At 43.1% G+C, this 20,854-nt stretch overlaps 1 protein-coding gene across 2 annotated transcripts in view; it reads left to right on the top strand.

Annotated features, from left to right (window-relative positions):
* Positions 1-20,854, top strand: part of GLDC (glycine decarboxylase) — a 91,809-nt gene that overhangs the window by 60,278 nt on the left and 10,677 nt on the right. For both annotated transcript variants that reach the window (XM_086415167.1, XM_086415168.1), the window contains 6 exons: positions 4,948-5,023; positions 10,460-10,585; positions 12,040-12,189; positions 14,379-14,491; positions 15,769-15,910; positions 18,344-18,455. In XM_086415167.1, the coding sequence (XP_086271293.1) occupies positions 4,948-5,023; positions 10,460-10,585; positions 12,040-12,189; positions 14,379-14,491; positions 15,769-15,910; positions 18,344-18,455 (719 nt within the window). The remainder of the gene's footprint in view (positions 1-4,947; positions 5,024-10,459; positions 10,586-12,039; positions 12,190-14,378; positions 14,492-15,768; positions 15,911-18,343; positions 18,456-20,854) is intronic.

Consider the following 20,854-nt stretch of genomic DNA (forward strand, 5'->3'; position numbering starts at 1 on the left):
CAGTCTTGAGAAAGAAGGATGGAGCTGGAGGAATTAATCTTCCTGACTTCAGATTATACTACAAAGCTACAGTCATCAAGACAATATGGTGCTGGCACAGAAAGAGAAATACAGACGAATGGAACAATATAGAAAGCCCAGAAATAAACCCATGCACCTATGAGTACCTTATTTTTGATAAAGGAGGCAAGAATATACAATGGGACAAAGACAGCCTCTTCAGTAAATGGTGCTGGGGAAACTGGGCAGCTACATGTAATGAAATTAGAACACTTCCTAACAACACACACAAAGATAAACTCAATGGATTAAAGACCTAAATGTGAGACCAGAAACTATAAAACTCTTAGAGGAAAACATAGGCAAAACACTCAGTGACATAAATCAAAGCAAGATCCTCTATAACTCACCTCCTAGAGTAATGGAAATAAAAACAAAAGTAAACAAGTGGGACCTGATTAAATTTAAAAGCTTTTGCACAGCAAAGGAAACTATAAGCAAAGTGAAAAGACAACCCTCAGAATGGAAGAAAATAATAGCAAATGAAGCAACTGACAAAGGATTAATTTCCAAAATATACAAGCAATTCATACAACTCAATACCAGAAAAACAAACAACCCAATCAAAAAGCAGGAAAAAGACCTAAACAGACATTTCTCCAAAGAAGACATACAGATGGCTAACAAACACATGAAAAGATGCTCAATATCACTCAGTATTAGAGAAATGCAAATCAAAACTACAATTAGATATCACCTCACACCGATCAGAATGGCCATCATCAAAAAGTCTACAAACAATGCTGGAGAGGGTATCGAGAAAAGGACACTCTCTTGCACTGTTGATGGGAATATAAATTGACACAGCCACTATGGAAGATGGTATGGAGATTCCTTAAAAAACTAAGGATAAAACCACCATATGATATGACCCAGCAATCCCACTCCTAGGCATATACCCTGAGGAAACCAGGGCTGGAAAAGGCACGTGTATCCCACTGTTCATTGCAGCACTATTTACAATAGTGCTAGATGCCCATTACAACAACCTAGATGTCCATCGACAGATGAATGAGTGAATAAAGAAGTTGTGGTACATATGCACAATGGAATATTTCTCAGTCATAAAAAGAAACACACTTGAGTCAGTTTTGATGAGATGGATGAACCTAGAACGTATTATACAGAGTGAAGTGAGTCAGAAAGACAAAGATAAATATCGTATTCTAACGCACATATACAGAATCTAGAAAAGTAGTACTGAAGAATTTTACTGGGCAGCAATAAAGAAACAGACATAGAAAATAGACTTATGGACATGGGGAGAGGGGAGGAGAGGGTGAGATGTATGAAAAGAGTAATGTGGAAACTTAATTAGCATATGTAAAATAGATAGCCAGTGGGAATTTGCTGTATGACTCAGGAAACTCAAACAGGGGCTCTGTAGCAACCTAGAGGGGTGGGATGGGGAGGGAAATGGGAGGGAGGTCCAAAAGGGAGGGGATATATGTGTACCTATGGCTGATTCATGTTGAGGTTTGACAGAAAACAAAATTCTATAACGCAACTATCCTTCAGTAAAAAACAAACAAAAAACATTATGTATCACAAGAAATTAGTAATAGTGCTTCTTTTGAGGGAGTAAAACTGGTAAGAATTAGGGGCTTTTTTTTTTTTTTTTTACCTTAAGCTTCATCCCTTTTTTCATTGACGAAGTTTTTAAAAAATCAGAATGTATTACTTTTATAATACTAATTTTAAATTCATCTGTAAATTGGGTGGCATTATCCCCATGTGACGGATGGAGACTAAGATCCAGAGGAGCTTGTTGTCTAACTACTTGAAAAGGGACATCAGGTCAAGGAGAGCTTTGACATTAGAAGCAGGACTGATTCCTCTTTTTTCTTTTTCAGAATGCTATTTCAGTTGCTTTGTCTTTACATATAAATTTTAGAATAATCTTATATCTACAAAAATCTTGGTTTCATTGGATAATAATGCATATTTTAGCTTCCAAATGTTTCAGTTTTTGCAATGGGCTAGGTGTTAGATATTATAGATGGGAAGGAATTCACTTCATATTTAAATTTACAGTTTATCACTCAAAAAATCTTTTTCACAAAAATGTCTTTTTAAATGTAATATTTTTTAGGGACATCGTGTAGAAAACTTAAGAATTTCAGATGTTGTTACAAATAAAATAGGCCCACTGACTTATAGACAGCTTAAAAGAAAACTTCTCTGAAACTGCGCATTAAATGTGGCCATTGGTGTGTGAGCTACAATGGTGTGTTGACCTATTTAATGATTTTCTGAAGGATATCTAGAGAAAATTAAAACAAGAATAATTTAAAAAATGTATAAACCTGAAATTATAAGCACCTAAATTTTCAGTTATGATCCGTACATAACATGATCATTTTCTCTAGAGCACATTTTTAATACCTTTTGACTTGTATCAATACAACATCCCACTTTGACTATTATAAATAAAACATGCTACTGTTTTCTCAGTTCATGAATAGTATAATTCAGCTTGAATTTGGGTGACTTCTAGGATTCACCCTAAGTCATGAATTGTAGCATATTCTGCAGTCATGCAAAATGGGTTCTATGTTAACTTTTTCATAAGTTTAAAAACCATGCAGAAATTTAATTTTTATTTTATAGTAGATTTACAATGTTGTGTTAGTTTTGGGTTTATAGCAAAGTGGTCACTCTTAAGATTCTTTTCCTATTTGGGCCATTACAGAGTATTGAATCGAGTCCCCTGTGCTATGCAGTATAATCCCTTGGTTTTGAATAGGTGTCAGAAAACCACTATCCTAGCTGCCCTTCCACATGTAGTACTTTTCTGATGAGTTCTCAGTCTGGGTTATGCAGATAAGCAGATACTGTTCATAATGCTTTTTCACCAACAGGTGGCACTAATAATTCCCTTTATTTTCATAGTACCCCAGGAATAATCCTTATGTAGGATTTAGAATATATCTTTTGCAGTTTTTTGGAACATGACTGATTTTAAGAGTATCTAAGCCAGAAAACATCCAGCATTTCTGATCAAGTCTTTGGTATACTGCCTTTCTCTTAGATTACTGGCTCCTAGCTCCAGTCTCTTCTTTCCTTCTTTGATTGATCTTCCAACACAAGATGAGTAGAAGTCATGAGAAAAACACAGAAGGAAATACAAAATCCATTTTTAAATTAATTTTTATTGGAGTATAGTTCATTTACAATGTGTTAGTTTCCACTATACATCAAAGTGAATCAGTTATACATGTAAATATATCCACTTTTTTAAAAAATTCTTTTCCCAAATATTCCATTACAGAGTATTGAGTAGAGACAAAGTCCATTTGTTGAAGTCCTTTTCCATGGGCGAAATGATGACATTAATGTCGTCTGGACTGAAGAAGAACTCAGTTTTGAACAGATTGACTAAACATTTATTGCAGAGCTGCTCCATGCATAATACTAGTCTATACATTTCCTGAGGTCAAAAAAAAAAATTATAAAATGCTTCGTGGTGACAGCAATAATGGTTCTCATTTACCTGTGTTTTGTCTGTGCACCATAGTGCCTGGCAAATAGGAAGTGCTTAATTCTGGAGCAGCTTACACTTATCATTATTCCTTAGCTCATCTAGTCTCTTCTGTTGCTCTGTGGCACCCACACTGTGGATTCACCACTTTGCTTTATTCCTCAGCCAGACTCCAAGCCTTGCACCTCCAGATGTTTTCCTCTGCTCTGTCCTCTTCTCATGCTGAGCCCTAAATTGTCAATTCTGCCATCTCCTGACACCGAGCCATCAATGTCCCTATACTAGTTTGCAGATATTTCAAATTCAGCTGGTTCTATCCCACCATTTTCTCAAAAAATGTTTTCTAGGGCTCAAGCTTAGCTTTTCATTTAGAAATTAAACAATTTATCTAGTTTATTCTTAAGCTTGTTCTTTTTTAGAGTATGATCTCATTATTACGGGGTGACCAGGAGGGATGGGTGCCAAAACCACTGGGCCTTCCACAGAGTCAAAAGATGGTGTAATTTTTTGAAATGGAGGAAACATGCATTTTGAATGGGATTAAAAAACCTATTACTCACTTCCTTTCCTTCCTGCAGAGAGTACTGAGAACATTAAGTAACAGTTTATGATTGACTCAGCACCCCTCCCTGGAATGTTAGTCATTAAGTGTGCTCTAAAAGTGGTGCCTTCAAGGACTGCTGAGATGGGTATGGCCAGCCTCTAGCTGCCGTGAGTATGTGGGGCTTAGGAAAGCTGACCCGAGTCTGTCGGGAATGGTACCACACTCAATTACACTCAATTAATTGTACTCAATGTACTATTCCTTTGCCGTATAATCGGATCATTGACTAAATATTTAGTGATATTAAGAAATTATTGTTCCTCATTTTAGGTGTGATAATTGCAATTATATTTTAAAAAATAATTCTTATCTTTGAAAGATACATATTGAAGTTTGAATTGATGAAATGATATGATGCTTGAGTTTTGCTTCACAATAATCTAGTTCAGAGTGAGAGGGTTAGTGAGGGATGTAGGTAGAAACAAGATTGACCATGATCTTTTAATTTTTAAAGCTGGGTAATAGGCACAATGTGGTGGTCCCTTACATTCTTCTCTCTACTTTTGCACAGTTTTGGAACTTTCCATAATGAAAATGATTTTTTTTAGATGTATGGTCCTGAGTGAGAGTTGAAATCCCATCTCTGAGTAGGAATGGGTGAGCTATAGTGCACAGACCAGGTGTTGTTCTGGTTGTTCAAGGCTTTAGGCTCACGCAGGGGTCCTAGGCGAGCTTACTGTTTTCTAGGAGGGACTTTGTGTCACATGTTGGTGAACATACAGCCCATACCTGATGAATACTGAATGAGTACATGAAGGCAGAGAGGCATAAAGCTCTGACCCTTTTCTTCGTGTCTTTGCAGCGGAGCCCAGGGGGAATACGCCGGGCTGGCCTCTATCCGAGCCTACTTAGATGCGAAAGGAGAGACACACAGAACGGTGAGCATCAACCACGTGCTTACCACTGGAGTGGGGTGCGGGGAGGTCAGTGGGTTCAACTTTAGGGTCCCTTTTGTTCTGAGGGACACTCCCTCCAAGTCTTCTTGGAAGAAGTTGGGGAAACACATAATCAAGAAACAAATGTCTATGGAGTGGCTATTACGATCCTTGCCTCTAAGACGTTTCACTGGACCATTTTGAGGAAAAACATTTTGAGATAAAAGTCTTCTTAAACCCAGTCTGTAAAAGTTAGCCAGTTGGCTGCAGAACTGCTGCCCCCAGGGAGCAAAGGGTGTAAGGGGAAGGAATGTTGCCATTCCAAGTCTCCCTCCTTGGCTCAGCCCTGGCCCCAGGCCTGGACAGAGGGCAGAGACCAAGCTTTCATTCTTCTATAACTCCTACTGTGCCTGAGCACAGTTCTTGCCCTATGTATGCTCAAAAAATATTTGTTGAATAAATAAATTCCTTATTAGTGATTCTCAGCTCTCAACAACAAAAGAAGACATGGAGCAGAGTTCACGGTTCTGTTTCATCGTTTGCTGTGAGTTAGAGTCTAGTCTCCAGGGTCCAAACTGCTTTTGGAGGCCCTTGTGGGACCAGCAGGTGCTAATGGGCACCACAGACCTCCACTAATCCTGAGGCAGTGCCCTTAGCCGATGACCTAACAACACAGGCTTCAGATTGCGGCCAAAGGAGGCCTGTGTTCCTGGTGGTGGCCACGCTGACCTTGAACTTCATGAGCTGTGGAGATGGCATTAGTGGGTAGGAATCAGGAGCAAGTCACAAGCATCTGCCCAGCCCGGGAAGTTTAGAGAAAAGGGGGCTGGAGTCCTTCTGGCTGCACACAAAAGTAGGGTGCAGTTGGTGGTAGCCCAGTCTTAGTCCATTCCTAGTTTTATTAAAGTTGGAAGATTATTTATGGCTAGTTACCTGGATTTTGCAGGGAAGAATTTAAATACTATTTTACTTTCACAAAATGGGAGGAAAAACTTTTTTCTCCCACCTTCTTGATATCTCAACTTTTTATTTTTTTTTCACCTGGGTTTGAATTCTTCGATTTTCTAAGGAAGGGTTTTGGAATTAAAGTTGTTCTTTGGACCTCAAAATGTCAGTGCTTTCATAGAGTCAGAAAGGAGATGTTGGGATTCTGGTTATCCAATGAGAGGCTGCCAGATGACTGACATTTAGAGTTGCCTTTTCTATTTTTCCTCTGTGGCTTCCTTGTACTGAGTAGCCCCTGGAACTCTTTGTTATTCATGCTCTTTAACCATGAAGTTTCTGGGACTCCGGGAGAGGGAGCCATTCATTCTGTGTTACCATCTCCATGTTGTTCCTGCTTTATGGGGAAGCTGCTGGGATCTACACTGTGGTGCTTGTGGAAGGCCTGTGACCAGCTAGAAAAGGCCAGCTAAAATACAGGTTCTGTCTACTCTGTGACGCTTCCCATCCTGCACTGGTTCCTAGTTCTCCAGGCTGACCCCAGGAACTGTTTGTTAATGTCCAGGAAAGTGAAAGTGAAAGTGAAGTCGCTCAGTCATGTACGACTCTTTGCGACCCCATGGACTGTAGCCCACCAGGCTCCTCCGTCCATGGGATTCTCCAGGCAAGAGTACTGGAATGGGTTGCCATTTCCTTCTCCAGGGGATCTTCCCCACCCAGGGATTGAAACCGAGTTTCCTGCATTGTAGGCAGACACTTTACTGCCTGAGCCACCAGGGTAGTCCAGTGTCCAGGAGCTGGGGGCCAAACCAGAAAGGTCACAAAAAAAGGATGAGAGACTGGGCCTGGGCAGAGTTCTCCTAGGTTTCCCAGTGGCTCAGAGGTAAAGAATCCACCTGCCAATGCAGGAGACCTAGGTTCGACCCCTGGGTTGGTTAGATCCCCTGGAGAAAGAAATGGGAACCCACTCCAGTATTCTTGCCTGGGAAATCCCATGGACAGCGGAGCCTGTCGGTCTAAAGTCCATGGATCACAAAAGAGTTGGACACTACTGTGTGACTAAACAACAGCAACAACAGAGTTCTTCTATGACACATGGATTCTTTTTAGCTCTTTTTCCTTCTTTGTTTTTTCCAGTCCTCCCTTCTATCTCAGTCCCCTTGTGTGTGATGCTTCTCCTGGCTCCACTGTTCACACTGCTATCACTGAAGTGTTAGGAGAGGTTATTCCACTGAAGGACAGAGAGGAGTGGGATGCTGCATTTTGAGGGTGGGTGAGGGAGGCAGGGACGACTACCCAGTCATTGAGCTTGTAGAAACAGAACCCTCAAGTTTGGAAATGTTGGCATCCTAAAGATTTTAATTTAACCTGACTTTTTAGTTAGAGAAGAAGAAAATGATTTATTATTCAAATAATCATGGAGGATTTTTCTGTATCAGAGATGTCTAAGACAGCTGCTCCCATATAATAGACTATCACAGAAACTAGTAAAATATATGCTGTTTTGCAAAAAAAAAATGTGTGGGGAAGTCATATGCTATGGAACCTCCTGGATTCCTGATGATTTTTTTTATTTCAAACTGTTTTGGAAGTTATTTTCACATTTGCTCTTAGGTTAAATTTCAGAGGTTCCTAAAATGCAATGGCCAAATTCTTGATTTACCAGTTTAATTTGGGAGACTACAAATTATTTAACAAACACTTATGTAAAAATTCCATGTGCCAGGCACTATCCTAAGCACTTTATAATTATTACTCATTTGTTAGTCAAATACTAATTCAGGTTTGCTGATCAGTGATTGAATTTCCTATACAAAGGGCATACATTGACCCAAACAAACTAAAAAAGCACCACCAAAACCTCCCCCAAAACCTGTATGTATTTTTCTTTTCTCAGTTGCCTGGGCAAAGTAGTGGCCTTTGGGTTTTGGATTTGACCAGTGGTAAGAAATTGATTTCCCTTGCAAAGGATTTCTTCTCCTTAATCCTTCGCTCATGCGGCAAGTCTTTTGAAAATGAGCTATGTTGGGTCTATGCCAGGCACACTAGGGAGTTAGAAAAACACAGAATCCACCTAAATTGGCATAAATGAACCAAAGAGAGTTAGTGTTGGCTAAAATATCAAATCTAGGTTCTGTCCTAGAACCTAGGACATTGTCCTAGAACTTAGGTATTGGAAGTCCCTTCAGTACCACAAATTTTAAAGTGAGGATCCACATAGAAAATCACAAATGTCTAACAGCAACAAATCATTGAAAAAATGACTGAGACATTTTCTTCCTGCTAATCCTTATATCCCTAGACAGAGTATTAAAAAGCAGAGACAACATTTTGCCAACAAAGGTCTGTATAGTCAAAGCTATGGTTTTTCCACTAGTCATGTGCAGATGTGAGAATTGTACCATAAAGAAGACTAAGCGCTAAAGAATTGATGCTTTCAAACTGTGGTGCTGGAGAAGACTCTTGAGAGTTCCCTGGACAGCAAGGAGGTCAAATCAGTTAATCCTAAAGGAAATAAACCCTGAATATTCATTGGAAGGAGTGATATTGAAGCTGAAACTCTAATACTTTGACCACCTGATGCGAAGAAGCCAACTTACTAGAAAAGACCCTGATGCTGGGAAAGATTAAGGGCAGGAGGAGAAGGGGGCAAAAGAGGATGAGATGATTGGATGGTATCACTGACTCAATGGACATAAGTTTGAGCAAATTCTGGGAGACAGTGAAAGACAGGGATGCCTGATGTGCTGCAGTTCATGGGGTCACCATTCAAAGAAGCGCTAACTGTCCACAGAAGAAGAACAAAGTCATTTCATCTTTGCCTCTGTTGATAGTTCTCTTTGGGTCACATGCATTTTGCTTAAATAGATGGCTTTGCTGTTTTTGAGGAAACAGCTGTTAAGTTAAATTTCCCCTTCATAAGCCCATTTTTATAATGCCCATCCGTTTTTCTTCACAGGGTGACAGTATTGGTTCTGGAATTAAAAACAAAAACAGAATTGTTTTCAGGGTTGACGTTGCTTCTCCTTACCGCTGTTGGAGGGAACTGCAGGGCGCCCTTTCCTGTAGTGTGGCATCATCAGATCACACAGAGCATGTGTCTTCACCTCTGCTCACACGATTTGGGGGCAGGAAATGAAAATGATTTAAACCTGGGAATTTTAGTATTATGCCCACCAGCCATTTTCCATAAAAATTCAACACATCTTTAAGCTCTTGAAATACTCTTTCTTGATCTCTTCAACTTGAGGTGGCACCCCCTCATTCTGAGTTCCTTTGGCACCTGTGGGCACTAGACTTTTTTTTTTTTTTTTTGAGAACTTTCATTTCCCTAATTATACTGGCAACACCAAGATCCCTTTAGAAAGAGAGGAGTAGTCTCCTGACAAAGCAAGAAATGTTTCCTCCCAGCCAAGGAGTCTTATTTGACATGATGTAGTCCCTGTCTCGGAGAAGGCAATGGCACCCCACTCCAGTACTCTTGCCTGGAAAATCCCATGGACGGAGGGGCCTGGTGGGCTGCAGTCCACGGGGTTGCTAAGAGTCCGACACGACTGAGTGACTTCACTTTCACTTTTCACTTTTATGCATTGGAGAAGGAAATGGCAACCCACTCCAGTGTTCTTGCCTGGAGAATCCCAGGGACGGGGAGCCTGGTGGGCTGCCGTCTATGGGGTCACACAGAGTCGGACACGACTGAAGTGACTTAGCAGCAGCAGCAGTCCCTGTCTAAAGGGTCCTTTTATTTATTTATTTATTTATTTAATTTTTTTGATCTGGTTGTGCTGCACAGCATGTGGGATCTTAGTTCCCCAACCAGGGATCCAACCCACATCCCCTGCATTGGAATTATGGACTCTTAAACACTGGACCACCAGAGAAGTCCCTCTAGACATTTATTTATACAGATGCCAACCTTCTCAGTGAATGCCTTGTGTGAGCACAGGGCAGAAACTGATGGGCATTTGTGCTTGGCTATTCTCATGTAAGCAGAGAATCTATTGCACAGAGTAAGCATCCAATAATGATGACATCACTGGTGTATTGTCACTGGGAGGCCTTGGGATAATGTCTACCATTATCTCTCCTGGGTCCCAGCAGAGCCAAGCAGAGCACTGGAGCTGTGATGTGTGCATTTGAGTCCTAGAGTTTAATTTCTAATCTCATGTTCTTGTAAGGTGCTTTCTACATATTATTGCTGAGGCAAGGTTAGAATAAGCCTAGGCTTGTTTTGGTGTTACTGGGATAAGGAAGGAGAGTATTAATATTCTGAAAGTCTTTCGGGAACAGTATTTGGGGATCCAGGTGTCAACTCCTCTGTTGGACACTGTTTTTCAATACAGTAATCATGAAGTTGTAGCAGATATTAAGGCACCACCGGTCAGTTTAAATAGAGTGTATGGCACCTATGTATTTATGCTCCAAGCATTTCGTAGGACTTTTCTGCCATTATGAACAGCCTGGTGATTTCTCTCTTTCCTTCCTTTCGTTCGTAAGGTTTGCCTCATTCCAAAATCTGCGCATGGGACCAATCCTGCAAGTGCCCACATGGCAGGCATGAGGATTCAGCCTGTGGAGGTGGATAAATACGGAAACATCGATGCAGCTCACCTCAAGGCTATGGTACTCAACTTCCGCTTACCAGATGGGGGAGGTCTGGGTTGGAAAGAAGTGGCAAGGATCAGGGATGGTTTAGGTCAACGTTATCTTCTTTTGCATCCTCATTAAAAGACTGCAGTTCCTTCTCCGAATGGGTCTAGGGAAAATGGCATAAAATCAGAAAACCTAGCCATCTCTATAAGAAAAATAAAAGCAAGAGTCACATTTTTGGTCCAGAGTAAAAGTGACCATAGTTTCTTTCACCTCTTCCTTCTTTAACAAGGAGAAGGTCCTTTAAACTGAAATTCCGTCCTCTAATATGTGCATGTGTAAGAAACTGAATGAATTATTCATGGTGGTAGTAAGACTAGTCCTTGCAGAATCTGCCTGCTTCTTCCTGCCCAATCTTCCTCTCCTTCCCCCGTGAACAAACCTATGATCCTGGAAGTCATAGGTATTCTCAATCTTTGTGTTGGGGATTAAAACAGAAATGTAGATTTTGCAGATGTTTGTGATGGTCCCAGCCATTACTTGCTGAATTTCAGGCAACATTCCATCCTCCTTCCTGCAACACCAACCCCCACTCCCAAACTCCCAACCTCCCAACCTTCAGGAAGATGTTGCCTAGCAACCGTATCTGCTTTCCACTGGTGGACTGTAGGCTGCATCTTAAGAGGGAAGGAAATCACTTGAATGGCAATGTGATTTTGTTGGGGTTATTAGACATGGAGACTGAGAAGTTCATGTAACAACCTTCAAAAGGAAGATAAAAAGAAGCATTTTTTAATCTCTCACATCCACCTCCCCACCTCCCATTGCCCCATAAAGTTTTTACCAATAAATATTCTGGGTCAAAAAGTGTAATTATTAAGTCTCTCCAATATAGGATATGATTTAAAATTTTTGTTTGTTTGTTTTGTTTTCACGTGGGCCTCTTCTCTGACTTGCTGGTCAAAAAAATAGGAACATGTCTTTCATATATGCTTGCCTTCTGTCAAAAGAAAAATGATGTTTGTTTGTTTTTTAAATCGGAGCAGAACATTCCTAGTGGGAATTCTAATTTCAATAGAATGGGAGGGAAAGTGGATAGGATGGATTTGGCAAGATGAGCATAGCAAGATGAACTATGAGAATTGACTTGTCTGGAACCAGAAAAAATCTGAAATAATTATTGAGATGATTTGAACCAAAGGAAAACCACTTTAGAGAATTCAGCCCAAAATATCCAGAAATCTTCTGAACAGTTTTTTGGTCTTGACCATGGAGACTTAGTCTAAAGGAATCTTGTTATTTCTTTAGAATGATTTATAAAGGCAGAAATGGCTATGGACCTTCTATTAGTGTCATCCTACATTGAGACAGTTTGAGAAACGAAAAGACCAAGACTTCATCTTTCTTAATCCTTTTAAAAAATGAGGAATTGGTTAAGAAAGAAACATTTCCTCTCGTTAGCTCCCTCTGCCACTTTTCTGTCTCAGGTGGATAAACACAAGGAGAACTTGGCAGCAATCATGATCACATACCCATCCACCAATGGAGTGTTTGAAGAAAACATTGGAGACGTGTGTGACCTGATCCACCTACACGGAGGCCAGGTCTACCTGGATGGGGCCAACATGAATGCTCAGGTGGGCAATGTGAGAAAATGGTTATGAAAAAAAAATTGTTTTGTCTTCTTGACAGTTGTCTTAAAACATGACACCGAATTCAGAACAGAGACTGACTTTCTATATTGCCAAATCAAAGTATGTACTATAATTTCACTGAGATTGCAGATCCTGGTGCAGTGGTAAAGAATATCTACCTGCCACTGCAGGAGACACGAGAGACATGGGTTCGATCCCTGGGTTGGGAAGATCCCTTGGAGTAGGAAATGGCAACCCACTCTAGTATTCTTGCCTGGAAAATTTCATGGACAGGGTGGCCTGGTAGACTACAGTCCATGGGTTCGCAAAGAGTCAGACACGACTGAGTGACTGTGCTCATGCACGGGTACGTGCACACGCGCACACACACACATACACACACTCCTCCCAAGGAGGTCATGAAGTCACAGGGGATGCTGAGGACGAAGTAAAAAGGTTGAAGGGAAGCAGGGAGTGAGCTGAATTTTCTTAGCTTATTGCAGGGGAGGGGCGGGGGGTGACCCCTCTTCCTGAGGGAATTAACACCCAAGGTTTGGCCCCTGGTGGATACTGAACTCCCGTGACCTTGGACTAGCTTCAGTTTCATCAGCGTAAAACAGCTGCACATCTCTAGCTCTGAAGGGCTGATCCTGACTACCTACTGGGCTGTGTGTGTGTAGGGGGTGGTCTGTGTGACGTTTTGCTGCTGTTGTTCAGTCGAGCAGTTGTTTCTGACTCTGCTACCCCATGGACGGCAGCATGCCAGGCCTCTCTGTCACTCAGTATCTCCTGAAGTTTTCTCAAGTTCATGTCCATTGCATCGGTGATACCATCCAGCCATCTCATCCTCTGATGCCCTCTCTCCTTCTGCCCTCAATCTTTCCCAGCATCAGTGACTTTTCCAATGAGTCGGCTGTTAGCATCAGATGACCAAAATACTGGAGTTTCAGCTTCAGCATCAGTCCTTCCAACAAGTATTCAGTGTTGATTTCCCTTAAGATTGATTGGTTCGATCTCCTTGCTGTCTGAGGGACTCTCAGGGGTCTTCTCCAGCACCACAGTTCGAAGGCATCAGTTCTTTAACACTTCACCTTCTTTACAGTCTGTGTGACACGTGCGTTTAAGGGAATGCTTTAGGGAGACTTTGGAGGGCAGGGACTCATCATCTTTTAAAGAGTCATATCAACTCCCTCTCCTTTTTTTTTTTTAAAACCATTTCAGACTCTTTTCATTAAAATTTTTTTTTAATTTGTTTTGTTTTCAGCCCCAGTGAGGGGCATGTGTGGTCTAACCCCAACCAGGGATTGAACCAGTGCCCCTTGCATTGGAATTATGGAGTCTTAACCACAGTCCGTGGGGTCGCTAGAGTCAGACACGACTGAGCGACTTCACTTTCAATTTTCACTTTCATGCATTGGAGAAGGAAATGGCAACCCACTCCAGTGTTCTTGCCTGGAGAATCCCAGAGACGGGGGAGCCTGGTGGGCTGCTGTCTACGGGGTCGCACAGAGTCGGACACAACTGAAGCGACTTAGCAGCAGCAGCAGCAACCACTGGACTGCTAGGGAAGTCCCAATTTCAGACTCTTTTTGTTTTTCTTTGCTTCTATCTGATCTCTTTTGAGCAGTCCAGGGATTGTCTATTGATTCAATAGCATAAATGAGTCTTGTAGTTTTTATCACATCCACAATTAGCTCAAATGCCAAAGTGACAGGAACACCTGTTGAATGTTGTGGCTGGTACCAGGATGGTCTCAGGAAAACTGTCAGGCTCCCTCCCTCTCTCTCAGCTCAGTATTCTCTCAGATAGCCTTCCAGCCCTCTATATCCACGTGTCCTAAGGGGCCCTTCAGTAAAGTGCATGATATCCAAAGCTGGGGTACTAGACATGCTGGGGTGAAATTGCCTGTTTCAATAGCAGGGAAAGCCTATACTTCCCCTCCCCTTTCTTGGGGGTGGATAATTAGGAGTTGATGGTATATTCAGATCATACTTTAAAATCTAAATGGTCAATTGCTGTTTCCATAGAAACTGCAGGGCATGCTGCCTGTGGGATATCGGGTTTGAGCTGCCGTCTAAGGACGTTTCTGTGCACATCTCCTGCCTCTCCTCTCAGGGGAGCAGGATGGCTGTCTCTCCAGAGCACCCTTTCAGCTCTTGACTTTTGCTTTTGGTTCTTTCCCTTTGTGACAGGTGGGACTCTGTCGTCCCGGAGACTTTGGGTCTGATGTCTCACACCTTAATCTTCACAAGACCTTCTGCATTCCCCATGGAGGTGGCGGCCCTGGCATGGGGCCCATTGGAGTGTGAGTTCTGGGCCCTGGTTTCGGGATGGCTTTGAAGACTGAGAGTTGGCCCCACACTCTGTTCTTCTCATCGAGGACTTCAGGTGTCAGGATACCTTCACATGTAGTGTGCCTTTAGGGGCTGGGTGATGAGCAGTGAATGGGGTGCTTTCAAGGAGCTTTCAAGGGGAAGCAAACAGATTTTATTAACCACAGTGTGTATGGCCACACTCAGCTCCTAGTCATGTATAGACAGAGCAGGTTTATTAACAGAGAAATGAATAGTAAGCTTTACTGGAGCATTATGAGTAAGAACTGGTATATTAGCACCTAGAAGGGTCTCTTGGACTTTAATTTAGACTTCCAAGCAGCTTTGTTTTTAAAATCAGCTTATGGTTACATCTGAGGATCTATCATATAACATGGTGGCTAAAATTGATAACACTATTGTATAATTAAAATTTGCTAAAGGAGTAGAACTCAAATGTCCCCCTGCCAAAAAGAAATTGGATGTAATATTTTGGACACTTTACAGCCTGAATTCTTATTACATCTGAGATAAGTAGGAAGGAAACAAACCTTATTACTAGAAATAATTGGATGAAGTCAGAATAAGACTAAAGCAATATCTCGGAGCAGTTGGTAACTTTTTAAACTGAAATCAAATCATCTCATGGAAATGATGCTGAGCAACCATTTCCTGAGCATCTTCCTTTTTCCCAAAATGTGCGGAAGGGGCCAGTCTTCAGGGATATGGAGAGCCTGGCCCTCCTTGGGTTTTTCTTCTTTCCTTTTTGATTCCTGTTTTCTGTAGTAGGCAGCAGGGTCGCAGTGGCTCAGCTCTGGGGAAGATGGGGCAACTGATGTTCACAGGCTGGCCTGTGATTGTCACCCTATGGGGCATCTCAGCAGCATCCTTCTATATCCCTTAGATGCCTTGGGAAAGAGTGTGGGGCCAGGGCAGGGAGGGAGAGGGTGTGAGGGGCTGGGATGTCCCCACATCCTCATGAGCCCATAGCTCTGCATGATGTTCCAGGCTGCCTGTCTCTCCCCAGCTCTCCACCATGGTACTTGTTTGAGCTGCTAGGATGCTGATGGCTGGTGAGCCATGCCTCCAGCAGAGGAGGAAGGAAGGGAGACTTCCTGAACATCTGCCCCTTAGCAGGTGCCGGGTACCTTCCATGTCAGAGTTCCTTTGCTAGGAATAGAGCTTCCTGAGAGGGCCCAGGACCTGCCTGTTTGGTTAGACCAGATCTTTTTAACATCTTCTAAATTTGTATTAAAAAATATATATACAGGAAGAAGCATCTTGTTCCTTTTCTGCCTAATCATCCCATCATTTCGCTAAAACCAAGTGAAGATGCCCAGGCTTTGGGGACCGTCAGCGCAGCCCCGTGGGGCTCCAGTTGCATCTTGCCCATTTCATGGGCTTATATTAAGGTGAGGCCTGCTAATGCATGTTAGATGGTTTGGGGGAGTGATGTATGGATGGGGACCTGAGACTGCAGATTCCTTCTTAACTTAAAAATGAAGAAATCCATGATCGAGATGTGGTTCAGTGAAAATTGCTGACAACTTGAGTGGAAGAAACCATCCTAAAGAGATCAGCTAAAATTCATTTTATCTTTTCTTCATCAGGCTGTTTTCCTTTGGGTTCTCACAGTGGGTTTAACACCAGAGAAACTGACATGCCAGATATATTTTTCCAGACAGAGCTAAGTACCATGAGTCATATGGATGTTCTGGCCACGTCATTTGGTTTCCTGTAGGATTTGTACAGCCCCTCACAAGCGAAAAACAGTGCATATACTAATTATTACACTTGGTTGAGATCCTGGGATAAATTTTAGGAATACATCTCATTTCGCTTTATATTTCTTGGGAGCCTGGAGGGTAAGATGAAAATAGCAGAAATTCACTTATGTAGAGGTTTTCCCGAAGCTCTTTGCCCTTTAGGGCCTGTGGAACTATATTCTCGAAGGTAATTAGACTTTGTCATAGAACGGGCTTCCTTCTTTTGTGTTTTTCAAAAACAACAACAAAAACAAACAAACAAAAAACCCAAAACACATTAGGGTCAGAGTTTATTTTATACAGTTCGTATTCAAACTAGCCTGCCCACCTCCTGAGCTGACTAGATCGCACACTGGATAGGAGCACTTCTTCAGCCGGTAATTAGAGCAGTCTTCCCCAGCTGGTTCCCCTTCTGAGAGAAAGCGAGGATCTGGTGAAATAAACCCAAACTCAGCTATGCACATCTTGCCGGATGACTCTCTGGGCTGGTTGTTATTCTTGAACAGTGTGGCATTTATGATTCTTAATGAAAACTTTCTGGGAAGCTGGGACAACAATTCTGTACCCCAGAGACTAAAACCTGCGTTTTCAAATCATACTCGAGTTGTTTTGCAAATAGCAACAAGAACAATCATCATAAAGGTCTGCTTCTTTGCAAACAGAATCTTAATTCCCAGCTTCCTTTTGGTCTCTGTGAACCTGAGTCATTTGTTATGGAATGTTATTTGGGTTAGAGATGATTTTCCACATATAGAAAATAAATGCCCTAGGACTGGTTTGGCTGTGTGCCAGATACACCAGACAGACTCAGTTTAAGAATGAAATAAATATGGTAGGGTTTCAGCCACCCCTCCTACCTTGGGCTCTTTCTTTTTTCAGGCTGTTGTTACTTATTACCGAGACTCTAGAATTATCGTCTTCTCTCCTTTATACAGTTCTTCTCATATACTCCCTACCGAACTGCTAGATTTCTGCTAAGACTGTCCATCCTCTCCTGGCTTCCCTTGGCCTCTACCACTGGATGTCCCAGCCCACACAAAATCTTTAGGAGGTTCTCCCCAAAATGCACTTTCCCAGGCCCCATTCCAGAGAGAATCAATTCAGTATAGGCAGGGTGGAACTGGGGCCATAAAGTTGCTCAGACTCTGATGCACAGGTCCAGAGGCAGAGGCCAGGTCCAGGTCTTTCCCAGCAAGGATTTGAAGCTTGTGCGAGTGGTCACAGCCCACCTGGCTCTCCAGCAATGCCCAGGCTGCAGCCACGGGCCTTCCTTCCACACCTTTGTTTCTGCTATTCTCACCTAGAGTGTCTTCCCCTTTCTCTTTGTCTGTCCAAATTCTACCCATTTTCAAGTTTCTACTCAAGTTCTAATTCTCACTCTGGAAACCCTTCTTTGGCCAACCTGGCCGAGCGTGTCCTCTCCAAGGACTTTGGTATCCCTGCACTGTTATTTCATTTGTTTTACATCATTTGTGTGTTAACATACATCAAGCCTTATCATCTGAGGTGTTCTGGGAAGAAAGTAGGCAGGACAAATTGGTACAGTCTTGGTTTTAAACTCTTTGCTGGTGATGCTATCCCCATAAAATCATAGGGACTTATGAACCACCAGAAAAGGATAAGATTGAGAACCTTTCAGTTGTTAAACATAGAAGCCTGAACTATGGACACGTGAAAGACAAACCATACAAAATGGATTCAGAGGGGATTTTGGCCAAGAGCCCTCAAGATTCCTGGCAATTATCAAGGCATCTCAAATTCACAATGAACAACCAAACAGAAACTTCTCAAATACAGTTCTTTTTCTTGGGTAAATAAGGCGATAGTCAGCAGTCAGTTTTTCCCTGTTCTAAGCTTTCTAACTACAATAAAAAACATAAAATTACTGTTCAAAGAGGGAAACCAAAAGTTATTTTAGGCTTAGAGAAGACTGAGAGATGTCTTAGTTAGGATATTTCACTCCCCTGCAGTCCAGAGAGTGGTGGGGAGCTGACTTCCTTTCATCTGGGGATGTCTTTGGTTAGTGTCCATTGGATCTCTGTGTTCCGTGATTGATGAGTATTTTTTCCTCTATTGCAGATGATGGGAGGCAAGGGCCTTAAACAGGCCACAGAGATTGCTATTTTGAATGCAAACTACATGGCCAAGCGATTAGAAAAGCACTACAGAGTCCTTTTCCGGGGTGCGAGAGGCAAGTATGAACTTCAGCCTATATTCACTTTGGCTTTTTTTCTTGGCCAAACCAAGTTTGACCTAGTGGATGTGACTTGCAGAAGTGGGTGGGAAACTTCTATTTCTCAGCATATACCAGAGTAAAGCCTTGAGGTACTGGAAATAACTTCCATCTAGTAAACAGCTTAGGGATATTGGTGGGGCTCTGCCATGCACTTAGTCTCAGGACAACTCACAACAAGGACCACACCATAGAGAGACATATACGTAAATCCCATGAGCTTCTTACCTGCCCCTTGGCCATGAGGATGAGTGGAATAATTCTAGTTGGGAGAGCCTTCTGAGAGGAGCCTTTTGAGATAAGCCTTGAAAGGAAGCACAGCAGAACCCCAGTAAACAGAGATACAGGAGCAAGCTAGAGAGAAGGGAGTTGTCTGAGTCTTGGGTGGGTTGAAGGATGGGATAGGAGGAGAGGGAGCAGACTATAAGGCGGGAGAGGTAGCATGGGCCTTGAGGGTCTTGGAAGGCTCTGGATTCCACCCTTGGGCCAGAAAGGTTTCTGAGCAGGGGAATGACAGGATTAAGAGGATGTTAACATCATCAAGACAGTGGCAGAGGATGAGCATGCTGTTAGAAGTAGAATCAGAGGACTTATGTACTAGTTAGTTGAGAGTGAAAACCTTTTAGAGAAGCCTCTATAGCTTATCATTGGAGAAGGAAATGGCAACCCACTCCAGTGTTCTTGCCTGGAGAATCCCAGGGACAGAGGAGCCTAGTGGGCTGCCGTCTATGGGGTCACACAGAGTCGGACACAACTGAAGCGACTTAGCAGCAGCAGCAGCTATAGCTTATCATAGGGCGTCCCTGGTGGCTCAGAGGTTAAAGTGTCTGCCTGCAATGTGGGAGACCTGGGTTCAATCCCTGGGTCAGGAAGATCCCCTGGAGAAGGAAATGGCAACTCACTCTAGTATTCTTGCCTGGAGAATCCCATGGACGGAGGAGCCTGGTGGGCTACAGTCCACTGGGTTGCAAAGAGTCAGACACAACTGAATGACTTTACTTTCACTTTCTTTAGCTTATCATGGAGGGAGGGAGACAGGGATGGAGGGACTAGGTCTCCCTGGAAGTGACGGGAGGGGCTGGCGCAGGTGGACTTGCAGAGGTGTGGCCCTGGGCACAGAGTCTGAGAGCAGACTTTTCTTTGGTGAGACCCAAGGAAACCATATTGAGAAACCAGAGCGAAACCTCTCAAGCAGATGGCTGCACGGAACAGGTGCAGGAAAAGCAGCACCTGGTGAGGGGGCACCTGCACTGAGGCAGCGTCAGGCTCCCCACGTCCCACCCCCGGCGTTTCCCTGGCACCCATCCTTCCTGCCTCTGCTCTGGCCACACCTCCTCCCTGAGGCTGCCCTTTCCTTTCCTGGTGGCGAGAACTACTCCTCTTGGCTCTTTCCACCACAAGGAGTCTCCCACTCACTCATCGTCGGCTCGCTCCTGCAGACCTTAAGCTCCTGCAGGGGGAGGCTGTGGCTGCCTCAGTCCTTGGCGTCGTGTCAGCACAGCACACACAGTCAGCACACGTGGGTGGTCCTGCGTGACATGGAGGCACAGCTGAAGAGCAGGTGGTGGCCTCTCAAGTCTTAAAAAGAACCCATGCCTTTCACAGTAGGAAGCCTTCTGTCACCTTTGAAAGCAGTTAGGGCCAGCAGCAAGGCAAGGGCCAGCTGGAAAGGGGCTGAGACATGGACTGAGGTCAGGAGAAGGCAGACACTTTCATGGTTTGGGGGCTTTAGTGTGAAGGGGGCAGGAGCTGCTGCAATAGGATGCAGCTTCATTATTTTTAAATAAGAGAATAAGGTGATTTCAAGCTGCCAGGGGAAAGGCTGTGAAGAGGTGAGAGTGAAGCTACTGTAGAGGGAATAATAGGAGAGGCATCAAGTCACCCTGGAGGTGGTAGGAGGGGTTGCCCTGAGAGTCAGGCGGGCAGGACCTGACGGTGGGTGTGCATCGGAGAGCAGGGACCGCTGTATGTTGAGCCTGGGGCAGAGAGGGCAGCGAGCAGTCGGTAACCAGTGTTCAGTCCCAGGGTCACAGCAGCAAGGCCCTGCTTGTCTCTTGGCCTGTGTGCATCTCCATCTGTGATCTTTAATTTAAAGACCAATCTTGCTTTGTGAATATGTATCCACAAGGGTGGTTCCAGAGTTTGAAAATAGAAAAGAACTAAATAATCAGCTCTGGTTAGCAATTCTCCCCAGAGAGGAGAAAAGAACGTTGTGGGCAATATGTCTCTAAGCAACACAATGAAATGCTTCTGAAGTGGGTATTAAAGAAGCTACAAGAGCTACTAATTAATTCAAATATAGCTCCTGTGCTGTGAGATGCATCCTGCTTCTGTATTGGCCTTCAGGATAGCAGCAG

The sequence above is a fragment of the Bos grunniens genome, chromosome 8 (assembly GCF_055505025.1).
Source record: "Bos grunniens cultivar Pamir isolate PY7600 chromosome 8, Bosgru_T2T1.0, whole genome shotgun sequence".
NCBI classification, from domain to species: Eukaryota; Metazoa; Chordata; class Mammalia; order Artiodactyla; family Bovidae; genus Bos; species Bos grunniens.